The sequence below is a fragment of the Prionailurus bengalensis genome, chromosome A2, assembly GCF_016509475.1.
Source record: "Prionailurus bengalensis isolate Pbe53 chromosome A2, Fcat_Pben_1.1_paternal_pri, whole genome shotgun sequence".
Taxonomy (NCBI): domain Eukaryota; kingdom Metazoa; phylum Chordata; class Mammalia; order Carnivora; family Felidae; genus Prionailurus; species Prionailurus bengalensis.
In genome coordinates, this window is record NC_057348.1 from 161,855,418 (window position 1) to 161,868,789 (window position 13,372).

Sequence of the window (13,372 nt, forward strand, 5' to 3'; positions counted from 1 at the left end):
AGCACGGGGTGCCTGGGTGGCGCAGTCGGTTAAGCGTCCGACTTCAGCCAGGTCACAATCTCGCGGTCTGTGAGTTCGAGCCCCGCGTCAGGCTCTGGGCTGATGGCTCAGAGCCTGGAGCCTGTTTCCGATTCTGTGTCTCCCTCTCTCTCTGCCCCTCCCCCGTTCATGCTCTATCTCTCTCTGTCCCAAAAATAAATAAACGTTGAAAAAAAAAAAGAACCAGGGAGCAGGATAGTGGTTTAGCAGTGAGCGATATTATATTTTCATTTGGTACCGCCCATGACCAGCACCTGGCTAAATTTAGCTCACCCAGGATAGGAAGGGATGGTCCTCTGTGGGAGAACTAAGGTGGGGTGGTGGGTTCCCGCCCGGTGCTCATTGAACAGCCCTGGATCCTTCTATTTTAATTTTAATGACACTTTAAGTACACAGATAACCATTCCTTCGCCCCCCCCCCCCCCCAGTAGAGGTTCCTGACCCAGTCAGCTCTTGGTCATGCGCACAGCGCGCGTGTGCGCGCAGGGGCGTGTCCAAGAAATGTCTGCTTTCCGATGGGGTCCGTGGCTGGGAGTCTTACCAGGACTCAGGCCTGAACTGTTCCCGGCAAGGGTTCGTTATGAGCACCGGCTTTGTCGCAGTGTCCAAACCGGTTACCCTCTCCCAACTTCTCTCCAGCAAGAGACGGAGGGAAGAGCAGCCGTCAGGGGCCCAGGCCGTCGTGCTCACTGCCCAGAAGATCTCCGGCCTGGGTCTCTCCAACCAGGGAGCCAAGGAAGGGTCCCGACGAGAACCAGGCTCAGAAGAAGAGCGGGGGCGCTGCCACCTCTGTGGGAGTGGGCCAGGCTGGGGCCGAGAGGTCGGCGTCGGAGGCCGGGTGGGCGGCTTCGCCGTGGATGCGCTGGTGCCGCACCAGGTGGGTCTTGCGGCTGAAGCTCTTGCCGCACTGCGGGCAGGAGAAGGGGCGGGAGCCCGTGTGGATGGCCTGGTGGCGCACCAGGTTGGTCTTGGAGCTGAAGCTGCGGGCGCAGACGGCGCAGGCGTGGGGCCGGCTGCCCGTGTGCACCGCCTGGTGGCGGCCCAGGTGCGACTTGCGGCTGAAGCGGCGGCCGCACTGCGCGCAGGCGAAAGGCCTGGCGCCGCTGTGGGCGCGGGAGTGGGCGACCATATTGGGCCTCGAGCCGAAGCGGCGGCCGCACTGCGGGCAGGCGAAGGGCCGCTCGCCCGTGTGCACCCGCTGGTGCCGCGCCAGGTGCTGCCCGTGGGCGAAGCCGCGCCCGCAGTCCTGGCAGAAGAAAGACCGCTCGCCCGCGGGGGCGCCCTGGGTCGCCGGTGTGCCTCCGGGCGCGCAGGCCGAGGGTTCGGCGGCGGCGGGGTCCACGGTCGTACCCAGGGCGCACTCGTCGCAGCCAAAGGGGCGCCCCTCGCTGCGGTGCAGACGCTGGTGCGTGGCGAGGTTCTTCTTCCAGCCGAAGCTCAAGCCGCAGTCGGAGCAGGAGAAAGGCTTGGGTCCGGGAGGGGACGGGGTGGGGGACGGGGCGGGGGAACCCGGCGAGGCGGGCGCTTCGGGCGAGGGCGGGGCGCGGCCGGCCGCCTCGTGCACCCTCTGATGGCGCACCAAGTGCTGCTTGTGCGTGAAGCTGCGCGAGCACTGCGCGCACTGGTAGGGCCTCTCGCCGGTGTGGATGCGCTGGTGGCGGATCAGGTGCGTCTTTTTGCGGAAGCGCTTCTCGCACTCGGTGCAGGGGTAGGGCCGCTCGCCCGTGTGCGTCTTCTGGTGCGAGCCCAGGTGTATCTTCTGGCTGAAGCGCTTGCCGCACTCGGCGCACGGGTAGGGCCGCTCGCCGGTGTGCGTGCGCAGGTGGCGGGTCAGGTGGGCCTTCTTGCTGAAGCGCTTGTCGCACTCGGAGCAGGGGAAAGGCCGCTCGCCGCGGTGGCTGCGCTGGTGCAGCAGCATGTGCGCGCGCTGCGTGAAGCTGCGGCCGCAGTCCGGGCAGGCGCAGGGGCCCTCGCCGCGGTGCAGCCTCTGATGCAGCCGCAGGGTCAGCTGGTCCCGGAACCGCCGCTCGCACTCCCCGCAGCCGTAGGGCTTCTCCGAGGTCGGGGCCCACCCGACCAGCGCCAGTCCACCCAGTGTCCCCGGGGCCCCCGGCTCCAGCTTGTACGCGGCGGCCAGAGGCCCCAAGTCCGGCGCGGGGAAAGGGCCGGGGAGTAATGAGAGGTGTTGGGGCCATTCGACCTCCTCTTCTGCCTCCTGATCCTCCTCCTCCACCTTCACCTTGCGAATCATCCACTCGTCCCCTGAAAAGTCAAGACAAGAGGAGCCAATGAAGCCCCACTTTTACTTATGCAATTTTTTTTTTTTTTTTTTTTTTTTTTTTTTTTTTTTTGCCAATAAGACCACCACTTCTGGAGCCCCAGAAGCTCCAGCACTTCTGGAGCCAGAAGCCTGGCTTCTGTTCTCTCCACTCTACTGGAAGGTTCTGGGGAACGACCACATCCGAAGGTCACCCTTCAGTCCTCCTCCTTGGTTCTTTGTAGCCAGGGACGCTGGTACTCCAGTCCCCCACCCCGTCCTGGGAGCTTTCTCCTAGGTCTCCAGGTGGTTGAGGAGTTTCCCCTGCCCCTGCAGAAGACACTGCTTACTCTTGTGCCCCCTGAATATAAATGTTGCTCAAAGTTCAGGCCTTAGGCTTCACACTGGGGTCATCTGCTTGCGTTGGCTACCCCAGACCTTCCAGTCCTTTCTAGAACCACAGTCTCCCATCAGCTGAGCAGCCCCAGCCCCCTTTGGGGTCCTGCAAATTGGCTGCAGCTCAGCAGGCTTATCACCAAACAGCTGACCTTCTCAGACCTACCCCGGTGACTTTGCCATCGGGACTACAGCCTTGTTCTCCCAGTCGCTGGTGTTGGAACCTTGGAAGCTCAGCTCTCACCTTGGAGCCTCCCTTGATCTCTCCCTTCCGGTGGCCACCGAGGAGCTCTGTCTGCCTTCCTCTTGCTTCTCAAGGCTCCCCCTGCCTCTAACTCCATTCTTGCTTCTGGGGCCAGGTGGGAAAGCCCCCCATTTAGGACGAAGGGGATGGAGTTTACAGGAGTTGGGGAACCAGAGAACAGTGCCAACCTCTGGAGAAGCAAGGGGGGGGCCCTCTGGGGTAGCAGGTTTGAGGTGAGTCCCACTGGAACTTTGCCTCTCTTGGGCACTGCCATGGTCCAGCCAAGGGAAAAGAGCTCAGGGCCCAGATTGGGAGTGTCTACTTGGGTTCTCTTCTGCCACTAGTCATTAGTGTGACCTTGGTTAACTTACCTCTGTTACCTCTTTGAGCTCGGTGTACTAGTTTGCTTAAGCATAAGGGTTGTACTGGTTCATGGTTTCTAAACGTGGTGCCACATCGTAATCTCCTGGGGACTTTTACAAAATGCATCCATGGGAGCAGGGTGCATGAATCTGTTCTCTTTCTTTAAGGCTCGAAATGTGGGAGGCCTTGGGTGGCTCAGTCGGTTAAGTGTCTGACTTCGGCTCAGGTCATGATCTCACAGTACGTGGGATGGAGCCCTGTGTGGGGCTCTGTGCTGACAGCTCAGAGCCTGGAGCCTGCTTTGGATTCTGTCTCCTTCTGTCTCTGCCCCTCCCCCGCTCACGCCCTCTCTCAAAAATAAATAAATAAACATTAAAAAAATACTAATAAATAAAGCTCCCTAAGTGATTCTTGTTTAAGAACCATTGAACCAGATGATCTGAGTTCCTGTCTGGCTCTGAAGGTCTGTAACAGCCTGAGCACTGGTTACATTACACACGAACTGCCACAATTAGATTTCCTCCCAGTGTCTTTCACGGATCCATCAGTTCCAAACAACTATTTGTCCTATTGTGATATTGCTTTCGTTTTCATTATGCCACTCTTCTACTCAAGAACCATCAAGAGCTCTCTGTTGTTTACAGGATAAAGTAAGTTCTCGCTACATCTGAGCTTCACCTCCCACCCCACCCCCCGCCCCCAGTCCAACTTTCTCACTACCCCCACAAGTAAACCCTCCCAGGCAGCCAGGCAGGTCTGCTCGAATCCCAGCCACGCGTCACCTTTTCTGTGTTAAAGTCTCTTCTCAGCCTAGAATGTTTTCCCATCCTCTACCCCACCCCCATCAGAGCTGAAGTCTAGCCTACACCTCCCTCAAAATGTAGCACAAATCAACAAAATCTTTGACAAACCAACGCCCGAGGATCTCTTACGTAAACACCTATAGCACTTACTGTTAACGCTGTTACAGTTCCTCGTGATGTGGCTTTATTGTTATTTGTTTAATCCTTTATTCTAGTTCATATTAGTGTCATCTCAACTAGATTGTAGCTTCCGAAAGGCAGACGTCTTGTGTTCAGTGTCTTTACGTGGCTAACAAAAGCGAGGATTGCCACCATTTATCGAATGCCAACTATAGATGACACACTGTCTATATGCTGTTCACCAGCCACGAAGTTACTCTTTTTCCTGCTTACAGGTGAACAAACAGGCTGGAGGTGAAGTAGCCTATCTAAGATCACCGGGTAGTAAATGTGGAGCAAGGATCCAAACCAGGTCTGTGTCAGCCTAGAGGCAGTCTCCTTGCCTTCTGCCTAACACAGCCTAGACCTAGTAGGCACTAGAGAAACCCCTGGAATATGGAATAAAGGACATCACTCAGACGGAAGGCGATAAGTTTGGTGGTGGCGGAAGGGCGTGATGGCAGTATTGTGGAGACAGAATCAGCTGTTTGATCGCCCTGGGTATGGGGGGATGACTCCGGGACAACATATTTGGAGCATTTGGGTCCACTGAGATCCGTGGAGATTTGGGGGAAGGAGTCTGTCCGGGACAATGTCTTCAAGCGAACGGTAATTTAAGTCATCCACAAGTAGGCACTTAGGGGGAGGTAGGCGGGCAAGTTAAGACTTCTGGAGGATGTTGAGGCGAGGGTCAGTTTCTCTGGGTGACCAGCCTCGCTGATTCCTGTTGTCTGTGACATGGACCTCTCTCTGGGGGCTGAGGCTCTGCAGCAGAAAGGTGCCAGGAACTAATTCGTCTTAGGTTGGATGGGGCTGGAGTGGCCGCCTCATCAGAGACCAGCCCGGGGAGTTTACAAGTCCCCTGTCCCCTCTGCCTAGGCCCCCGGCGGGCTCGAGAAGTGGGAGGACTCACCTGGGCAGGAGCTCGGGGGCTCAGCCTTCTGTGGTGCACATGCCTGGCCTCCTCTGCAGGGAGCTTCAGCTTCTTCAGTTTGGGCACCTTCCTCTGGTCTGGGGGCCTCGTGCCCTGGCAGAGAACAGGCCACCTCAAGGACTCCAGAGACATCACAGATGGACAGAGGTCCCCACCGGTGCTATCAAGGGGGGGGGGCTTTTGAAACCCCAGTCCCAGCCTGACTGGCAGGATTGTGTCCCACATCCTACCTGCAGGGACTGAATTCCCAGCTGCCCCAGGGAAGGGAGCGGGGAGGGGGGGGGGCAGCCTCTGGTTCCTCCAAGCAGGGCAGCTGCAGCAGCTGCAAAGGCTGTGCGGGTTGCAAGAGCCACAGCTGTGAGGAGCTTCTGGAATATGTGTGTGAGATAGTGGAAGCAAGGAAAGGTCACTACCCTGAGGCTTACGGGAGACTCTTAGGAGGAGGGCCGCAGACCCACCAGATGGACCCGAGTTCCAGGCAAATCATTGCAGAAGATCAGAATGTCAAAAAGCCAGACACAGGCCTGCTTTAGGCAGCCACCTCCCTCACCTCTTCCAAATCTTGCTCAAATCTCACTTCCCAGTGGGATCTCCTCTCACTCTCACTATTTAATCCTGCAGCCTGCCCCACCCCCACCTCAGGCTCCCTCCCCGCCCCCAGCACATATCCCCTTCTGATATGTGCTATATGTGTGCTGTACTTTATAAGTACACTTATTTTTATATTTGTTTGCTGACTCTCTGGCCTCATTAGGATAAGCTCCCTGAAGGTAGGGATCTTTGTCTATTTGGTCACTGAGGTTTTCCAAATAACGAGAATAGCACCCTGGCACTTGAAGAAGGAAAGGTAGATTCTACCTGAGCCACTGTTCATGGTCCCCCACCTACTTACCTGAGCATGTGCCCAGCACGCTGTCTTCCCTGGGAGGGGACATCTGCTCCTGGGTATTATGGGACCCTTCCCCAGGCTCACTTTGGGGGGCCATCTCAGGCTGTCCCACAGAGAACCCTGTTACAGGTGGAAGCATAGGACTAGGTAAAACATTCAGTACAGAACAGGAGACAAAGAAAGGGGCTCTCCCCCTTCCCCAAAAAGCCAAGGGGCTTTTTCCAACTTGCCCAGGAAGGTAGGGTCTCTAGCCAGCAAGACAGGGGATAGACAGGCTCCCCAGCAGCCTGGCCAGGTATCCACCTCAACCCCTTTGCATTGAGTCAAGGGCAGGTGAAGGAAGAGATAGTAGGTCTAAATATCTGTGCTCTGTTGAGTGCACATGTATGCACGCAGTCCCACACAACCTCCACAGGGCCATGCATTCAAATATACCCTGGTAAAACGGAAAAGGATGCTGCCCTAAAGGCCCCCACTGGTCCCTGGGGTCTCAGGATTGCAGTCTGAACTGTAGGGACGCAGGGGGCCTAGCATCCCCCTGAATCCTGCCTCCCACCACCCAAGTTCCTTGAGTGCTGCTAGCTCACCCAGGGAGCTGAGGGCCTCAAAGGTCTCTCTCATGGCAACCCAGGGTAGCTCCTCCTGGGGGAGCAGGCCACGGACCCTAAGGAGAGAACACATCCTTGTTCACATTCTTCTCTGGATAGCCTCCACCTGGGCCCTGGCTCTGCCCAACCTCTCCCCATCAGCTCTCCCCAGGAGCTCCAAAGGTGATGTCCCCAAGTACTGGTAAAGGGGAAAGAGGGAAGATGGGTTTCAGAAAGCAAAGAGATCTTTGAAGGCCGAGGAGAAGGCCTTGAAGCCATTTCTGCAAGCTCTGGTGGGCTCTAGAAATCAGCGGCACCCCCACCCTCACCTGGCGGGTCTCTGAACCAGGCCCAGCCCTCCAGTGCTCCCCACCCCACAGTGCCCTTGCCTGGGGACTTCAGGAATCAATCGATTCTCTGCGCAGAGGGTGGGGAGTGGAAGACCAGGGTGGGGAGTCGGGAACTTCATCTCCTGGGCCCTCCAGCTGTCACTGCGGGAGCTGGTGAAATAGGAGCCAGCCGCGGGGTGGGGAGTGGGGGGCGGAGGTGAGTGTCACCATTGGGCAACTGGTGGGGGAGGCCCTCTGAGGAGGGTCTTTGCAGAAGGCAGGAAATGGCTCCGGCTTCCTCTCTCCAAAACCCTACCTCAAAACCACCGCCCTCCCCCTCAGGGCTTCCCTGGCAGGGACACCCCGCCCCCGAGCCCCTTCAATGCTCCTCCCCCGGCGGGTTCCCTGCCCCTCCCCCAGCAGACTACCCTCCCCCACCCCCCCATTTCTGGCAGCCTTCCCTCTGCCCCTCCCTTCTCCGGCTCCCTCTGCCTTCCGCCCGCTCTCCCCACCGAAGCTGGCTGGCTCCCCGGATCCGCCCCCTGCCCCGCCCCTCCGGCTCCTCCCCCTGCTCACAGCCGGGCCAGCCCCTCCCGGCCCCCTCCGGTAGGCCCTCCCCAGCCACCGCCCCCCTGACCCTCAGCTCCGGGCATTCTCCGCGACAGGGCTCCCCTCCTCCTCCCCGGGCTCAGGGCTGCCTTTCCCTTCCCTCCTGGTTCTCCCCGAGGCTCCATCCCCCTCCCCGGCTGCACACCCTCTCCCTTCCTTTCCCCCTCCTCTTTTCCTTCCTCCCCAACGCCGCCCTCCTCCTCCCCGCTTTTCTCCCTCACCCCGCACTCCCCTCCCCTCTCCCTCTCCTCCCCCACTCTGGTTTCCCTTCCTTCTCCTTTCCTCTCTTCACCTCAGTTCCCTCCCTCCTCTCCCCCCCTCCCCAGCCCTCCTCCCCTCTCCCCACACCATCCTCCTCCCTCCCTCCATCCCTCCCTCCTGCAGCTCGCCTTCCCCTCCGAGGCCCCCGTCTCCCTTCCCCCTTTGCCTCCCGAGCAGGCTCTCGCTTCCCTACCCTCCCGGTCCCCAGTCCCTAGAACCGCTCTTCCCCTCCCCCTTCCAGTCCGCTCCCCGAGCTCCCACCCTTGTCCCCAGGCTCCCCCGAGCCCGGGGCGTCTGCGGCTTACCGCTGGCTCAGGACCCTCGCACTGACCCTCCTCCTCCCCACCCCTGCCTCCCCACACACCTCCGCTTCCCTCCCCTCTCTCTCAGTGGGTCCCTTCCCCATTTCTGCTCCCCTCTGACTTCTACCCCCCCCCCTCAAGTTTTCCTCTCGACTAGACCCCTCCCGCCCCACCTCCCCGCCTCCGTTTGTTCCCTAGAGCCTCTTCAGTCCACCTCCCGGCCCCTCCCCGGGCTCACCTGTCAGCGCCCTTCTCTCCCTCCCCTCCCCCAACGGCCCGACCCCTGTGCCTCGTCGCCCCCCTTCCCCCCCCCCCGGCCCCCTCCCACACTCCCTCTCCTCTTTCCGGAGACTTCCCCTCGCGAGCCTCCCCCCTCCCCCCCCCTTTCCCACCGGACTCCCACCGGGCGCCCTCACCCCAGCCTCCGCCCCTCCCTCCAGATCCCCGGTCTTCCTTCTGTTCTCCACTACCGTCACCACCCCGAAGCCAGGCCCTCGCTCCCCAGTCCCATCCCCTCCCTTCTCCAGCCCCTGCCCCTCCCCTGCCCCTTCTTTCCCCCCAACTCCACCCCACCCCCTCCGGCGCTCGCAGCGCCCCCACCCCCGGGGCTGTCACCTGCGCGGAGCGGGCAGTGACTGAGTGTCGGTGTAGAAGGGGAAGCAGGCGGAGCCGTCTGCCGCTGGGCGCCTCCACGGGCCCGTACCTGGCGGGCTGGCTGGTCGGGTGTCCCCGCTGCTGGCGGGACCCAGGCGCCCCGGCCTCCTGCCCCAGCCGGCTCTGCTCGCAATGGCGCCCGCTGCCTGTAGCTCGGGTGCCGACCGCCCGAAAGACTGACAGACTGACAGCCCTGAAACTTCGCGGGGAGGGGAGAGGAAAAGACGCGGAGGGAGCGGGAGCGGGGAAGCGGCGCCCGGCAGGGGGGAGGGGAGCGCGGAAGCGGGAGGGGAGCTGCGGGGCGCCCCGTGGGGGAGGTAGGGGCAGGGGTGTGCTGGAGTGGGGTCGCGGGAGGGCGCACAGCCGGGTTAGGCGGGCAGGTGACGGTGCGGAAGGACGACGGCCCCGAGGAGGTGATGGAAAGTGGAAGCCTAGGAAGGGGGGGGGGAGGGAAGAGGGGGAAGGGAAGGGAGGAGTGTGGGGGGAGGGGGTGGAGGAGGGAGAGGAGGCAGGGAGGAAGGGCAAGCGGGCTGCGAGGGAGGGTGCTCACAGGCGCCGAGGGAGGAGCCAGGGGAAAGGTGGAGCGCGGGGGGAGGGGGTGCGGTGAGGAGTTGGGGAGGGGGAGAGGAGGGGGCGTGCTCGGGGGAGGGGAGCCGGGGAGTGCGTTGCTGTCTTTGAATCGCGAGTGCCCCCCGGGAGCGTGTCAGCGCGGCGCCTCGCTGTGGGATTGAGTCCACGGACTGTCGGTCTGTGGGGTTGGTCTGGGAAACTCCGACCCGCCCCTGCTCTTGACCCAGATTCCACCTGGGTCCACACAGAGCCACGACCACGGACCCCGATTTCGGGGGACCCGGTCCGACACCCGCGTCGCGATCCGGGTCCCTTGGGGCAGCGAGGGGTGGCCGAAGGAGACTGAGCTGGGCCCCAGTGCCTGCGGAGAACGGGCCTTTTGAAGTAGAAATTGGGGTGGGGGCTTTGAGCCAGGTCCCCAGGGAGAAGGCGGGGCTGGATCGCAGGCACCAGGGGGTGAGGCGGGAGTGGGGCTGGGCGGGGACTTCGAGGGCGGGGTCCGGGGGGAGGGGGCTGCCGAGTGGGGAAGAGTTCTTTGGGCGGGGTGGGGGCTGGCCCTCCTCCTGGCCTGGAAACCTGTACCAGTTAGGTGTGGAGGGATGCCCTCAGCCCTCAGATCCGCTCCTGGAGGGACTTGGGGGTCCCTGCCCCGGGTTATGATGTTTTTCTTTGGCCTTGCCACCCGGGCACCTGACTCTTCCTGAAAGCTCCTCACATCCTGTGCTCCGGGAGCTGAAACGTGGGCTGGTTATTCCAGGCGCCCTCTCCCTAATCTCTTTCTCCAATCTCCCCTGGCTTCCAATTTTCTCCCTCCTGCCCCCTTTAGGGGAAAGGGGGATTGTGACTTGGGTTTCTTTTTCCAATCCAAGCGCAGCCTCATCAGCTGTGGTTAGAATCCAAAGCTGGGAATGTAGTCCTTGGAAGAGAAGCACGGCACACAGCAGGGACACCGTCAATATTGGTTGATGTTTAGGAGAGTCGTGGGAGCAGGTGGCACCTGGAAGAGCAGGGGGCATCTTGGAATCAGCTGGGAAACACTCTCTGACCTCCTGGATGGGCTGCTTCAGGAGTCAGTGCCTAGCCCGCTCACGGCCCTGGGAGTAGAATGTGTCACTGTGTGCTAGGGTGGGGCATGAGCACCTGTCTGCCCTTGTGAGACCTGCATCAGGGGTATAAGCATGGGAAGCAGCAGGGGGAGAGTGCATAGGGTACATGCGTGAGAGACTGGGAACAGAAACATGTCCATGGCCGGGCCCTGGTCTTTTCTGAGCACCCCACTGAGAGATCCCTGAGGAACTCTGAACCCTCTTTGGGCTACAGGACCAATGGTGGGCCCAGGAGAAATGCCTAGCATGGCTCTGGTTCCCAGCAGCCTCCTCGCCCCAGGTGGGGTAACTGTGTGAGATGCTCAGTGGGACAGCAGGGGGGGAATCTAAGGCCCAGGGGATGGAATCTAAGGCCCAGGCCACATTCCAGCCTGGGTGTCCTGGGAGCTGGTAACCAAGAAGTAACCAGGATTCACCCAGGCCACCTGCTGCCCCAGCCGGATGCTCAGATTATCCCCATCCGGCTGCCTTGCCCCCAGGGCTGGGGGGCTGGCTTCCAGCCCCTTCTGTCTCCTACCCTCCCTCCCTACTTCCTACCCAAGCCGCTCCTCCACTCCTCCCTGAGGCTTGCTGTGTTCCCCTGCCCAGGCTTCCTGATTCTGGACCCTAGGAGACTCTCTTAGGAGACCAGGGTGAAAGGTGAACCCAGCCAGCCACACATAATCACCTCCAGTAAGAAGTCAGATCACTGAGAAAAGGGTACATATTCTCCCCCTATCTCTGCGCAGTCCAACCAGCCTGGAAACTCAGCTCCTTCTGTTCACTGGTCCAGGCTTCACGGGTGCTTAGTGGGAGAGAGGGCAGGAAGAGGCAGGAAAGGGGGCAGGGAGAGACTCATAAAATCAGAATTTTAGGGCTGGAAGACCATATCAGTCATTTGGCACAATAACTCTTAACCATTTTGTGGGGTCATAGTTCCTCTTGAGAATTTAATTTACAGTTAAGGAACTATCCTCAGAAATGTGCACGTACACAATATCAAACTAGAGCCCCTGAGTCCCACCCAAGCATCCCTGGGAAGCCCCTGAATTTTTTACTAGCAAGGAAATTATGGCTCAGAAAGAGAGGGTGGCTTGTCCAGAGTCCACGTTAATTTGTGGTATAGCCTGAGGGTGGAAAAATATCAGAGGCTCCGAGTGTCTGGCTGTGTGGCCTGGGGCACATGCACTCCCCCACTGAGCTCACACACACACACACACACACACACACACACACACACACACAAAAGGGCCGGAAGGGGACTGTTTCCAGGGAGAACTGGCCTCTGAGGGGATTGTGCAATGTGCAGGCAGGTCCAATCTGGTTCCGAGCAGCTGGTGCCCCAGGGCATGGGGCTGAGATAAAGCTTCCCCAGTCCCATGGGCCTCGCTGTCACTGTCTGGGCTGCCTTGGACACATTGACGCCCGGCTGAAGTAGACCGTGGTGTGGGGCAGGGAAGGCCAGCACTGGCCTTTCTGCTCACTGGCCACAGCCATCACCTTCCCCAAGCCCAAGCCTCTTAGTCCCCCAGAGGTGACGTGGGGGGAGCATTATGCTGCTCCCTGCCCTCCTCTTTGGGATGGCATGGGCATTGGCTAACGGGTGAGCAGTCCAGCCTGGGGCCCCTCTGACTAAGATCCTTTTCTCCTGCCTCATGAACAGGACCCTCTGGGGCAGCCCGACTCCCCTCCCCTCTGCTTCTTACTCCCACCCAGCCTCCTCTTCAGTTCACTAACTCTTCTGCGGGCAGGGCTTCTTGGCAACAGAAGGGCTGGGGGCAGTGGCTGTCATTCCCCATCTGTGGGCAGGCGGTGGTGCGAGCGGACGGAAACCTTCCTGGTGGAGGAGGAAGTGACCCCCCGCCAGGAGGGCCTGGTGCCTTGCACCAGCCTCTACCATTACCAGCGCCTGGGCTGGCGACTCGACCTGTCCCGGAGGGGACCTGCAGGGCTCTGTCCCATCTACAAGTGAGTGAGGGTTGGAGTCTGGGCTGGCCGCTGAGCAGCAGGGAGCAACAGAGCCAACATCCTGGGGGTGGGGGGGAGAAGGTGAACTGGGTGGTGCCCTGGAGAAGCGGGCATTTGGGAAGTGGGTCTGGCTGGGCTCAGGAAGAGTGGAGGGTGTGGGGCTGGGGACAGGCCACGAGGGGAGCAGGCAGAGCAGGGAGGTACGATGTCTGCTCCTTGTGCCTACCCTCCAGTCTGCCTTCCCAATAGCACTCTCACATTGCACAAGGGGAAATCAAGACCAGGAAGGGAAATTATAGGAGACACCCACTCAGAGAATAGGTGACCAGATGAAATGTCCCAGGCCATTCTCAGGGACCGGGAAGGGGCTGGGCTGAATAATTAACATCTTCTCTCTGCTGCCTGCTTGGTGGACCCAGGCCCCCAGAAACCCGGCCTGCGGCAAGGAACCGGACAGTGACGGCTTGCTGCCCAGGCTGGGGGGGCACACACTGCACTCTGGGTAAGCACCTGCTATTTGCCCAGATCTGTGGTTTCATGGAGGCTGCCTGGGGAGGGAAGCTGGGCCCAGGCTGACTGTCTGGGCCGCCCCATTCTCTCCCTCTATCCACCGCAGCCCTTGCAGAAGCCAGCCCTGGGGGCCACTGCTTTGCCACGCAGCAGTGCCAGCTGCAGCCAGGCTCAGCTAATGCATCTGCGGGAAGCCTGGAGGAGTGCTGTGCTTGGCCTTGGGGACACAGCTGGCGGGATGGCAGCTCCCAGGCCTGCCTCAGCTGCCCTGGCCGACACCTCCCAGGTGGGTCTGCGGTCCTGGCAACCACTTTCTCCCCCTGCAAGGGCTACCACATAGATTTCTGGAGCTCTGGGCCTTCCTGCAGGGCCCCTGCCCACTCCCCTGTGCTCTCAGATGAGTCACCTCCCAT

At 60.5% G+C, this 13,372-nt stretch overlaps 2 protein-coding genes across 4 annotated transcripts in view; one reads left to right on the forward strand and one right to left on the reverse strand.

Moving 5' to 3' along the window:
- Positions 1–237: 237 nt before the first annotated feature.
- On the reverse strand, positions 238–9,341 carry ZNF467 (zinc finger protein 467). 3 transcript variants are annotated; one of them, XM_043589860.1, is made up of 5 exons: positions 8,876–9,341; positions 6,672–6,748; positions 6,088–6,204; positions 5,175–5,288; positions 238–2,301 (listed from the first exon to the last, which is right to left on the reverse strand). In XM_043589860.1, exons 2-5 carry the CDS (start codon positions 6,703–6,705, stop codon positions 800–802), a joined length of 1,767 nt encoding a protein of 588 aa, XP_043445795.1. In that variant the 5' UTR covers positions 6,706–6,748; positions 8,876–9,341; the 3' UTR covers positions 238–799. The 3 variants fall into 3 exon arrangements, with proteins under 3 accessions (XP_043445795.1, XP_043445794.1, XP_043445793.1); XM_043589859.1 differs by having other exon boundaries at positions 8,788–9,341; XM_043589858.1 differs by lacking the exon at positions 8,876–9,341 and adding an exon at positions 7,061–7,354.
- Positions 8,959–13,372, forward strand: part of LOC122488360 (SCO-spondin-like) — a 56,504-nt gene continuing 52,090 nt past the window's right edge. Inside the window, exons 1-5 of the mRNA XM_043589655.1 lie at positions 8,959–8,983; positions 10,717–10,782; positions 12,119–12,449; positions 12,869–12,951; positions 13,066–13,245. Coding sequence (XP_043445590.1) covers positions 8,959–8,983; positions 10,717–10,782; positions 12,119–12,449; positions 12,869–12,951; positions 13,066–13,245 — 685 coding nt within the window. The remainder of the gene's footprint in view (positions 8,984–10,716; positions 10,783–12,118; positions 12,450–12,868; positions 12,952–13,065; positions 13,246–13,372) is intronic.

Excerpts from the sequence above, each read along its gene's own strand:
- ZNF467 (XM_043589858.1), bottom strand. The coding sequence starts at position 7,140 with ATGAAGTTCCCGACTCCCCACCCTGGTCTTCCACTCCCCACCCTCTGC. Across the intron at positions 6,205-6,671 it reads TGAGGCCCTCAGCTCCCTGG|GGTTCTCTGTGGGACAGCCT; the intron begins GTGAGCTAGCAG and ends CACCTGTAACAG. Across the intron at positions 2,302-5,174 it reads GCCCCCGAGCTCCTGCCCAG|GGGACGAGTGGATGATTCGC; the intron begins GTGAGTCCTCCC and ends TTGACTTTTCAG.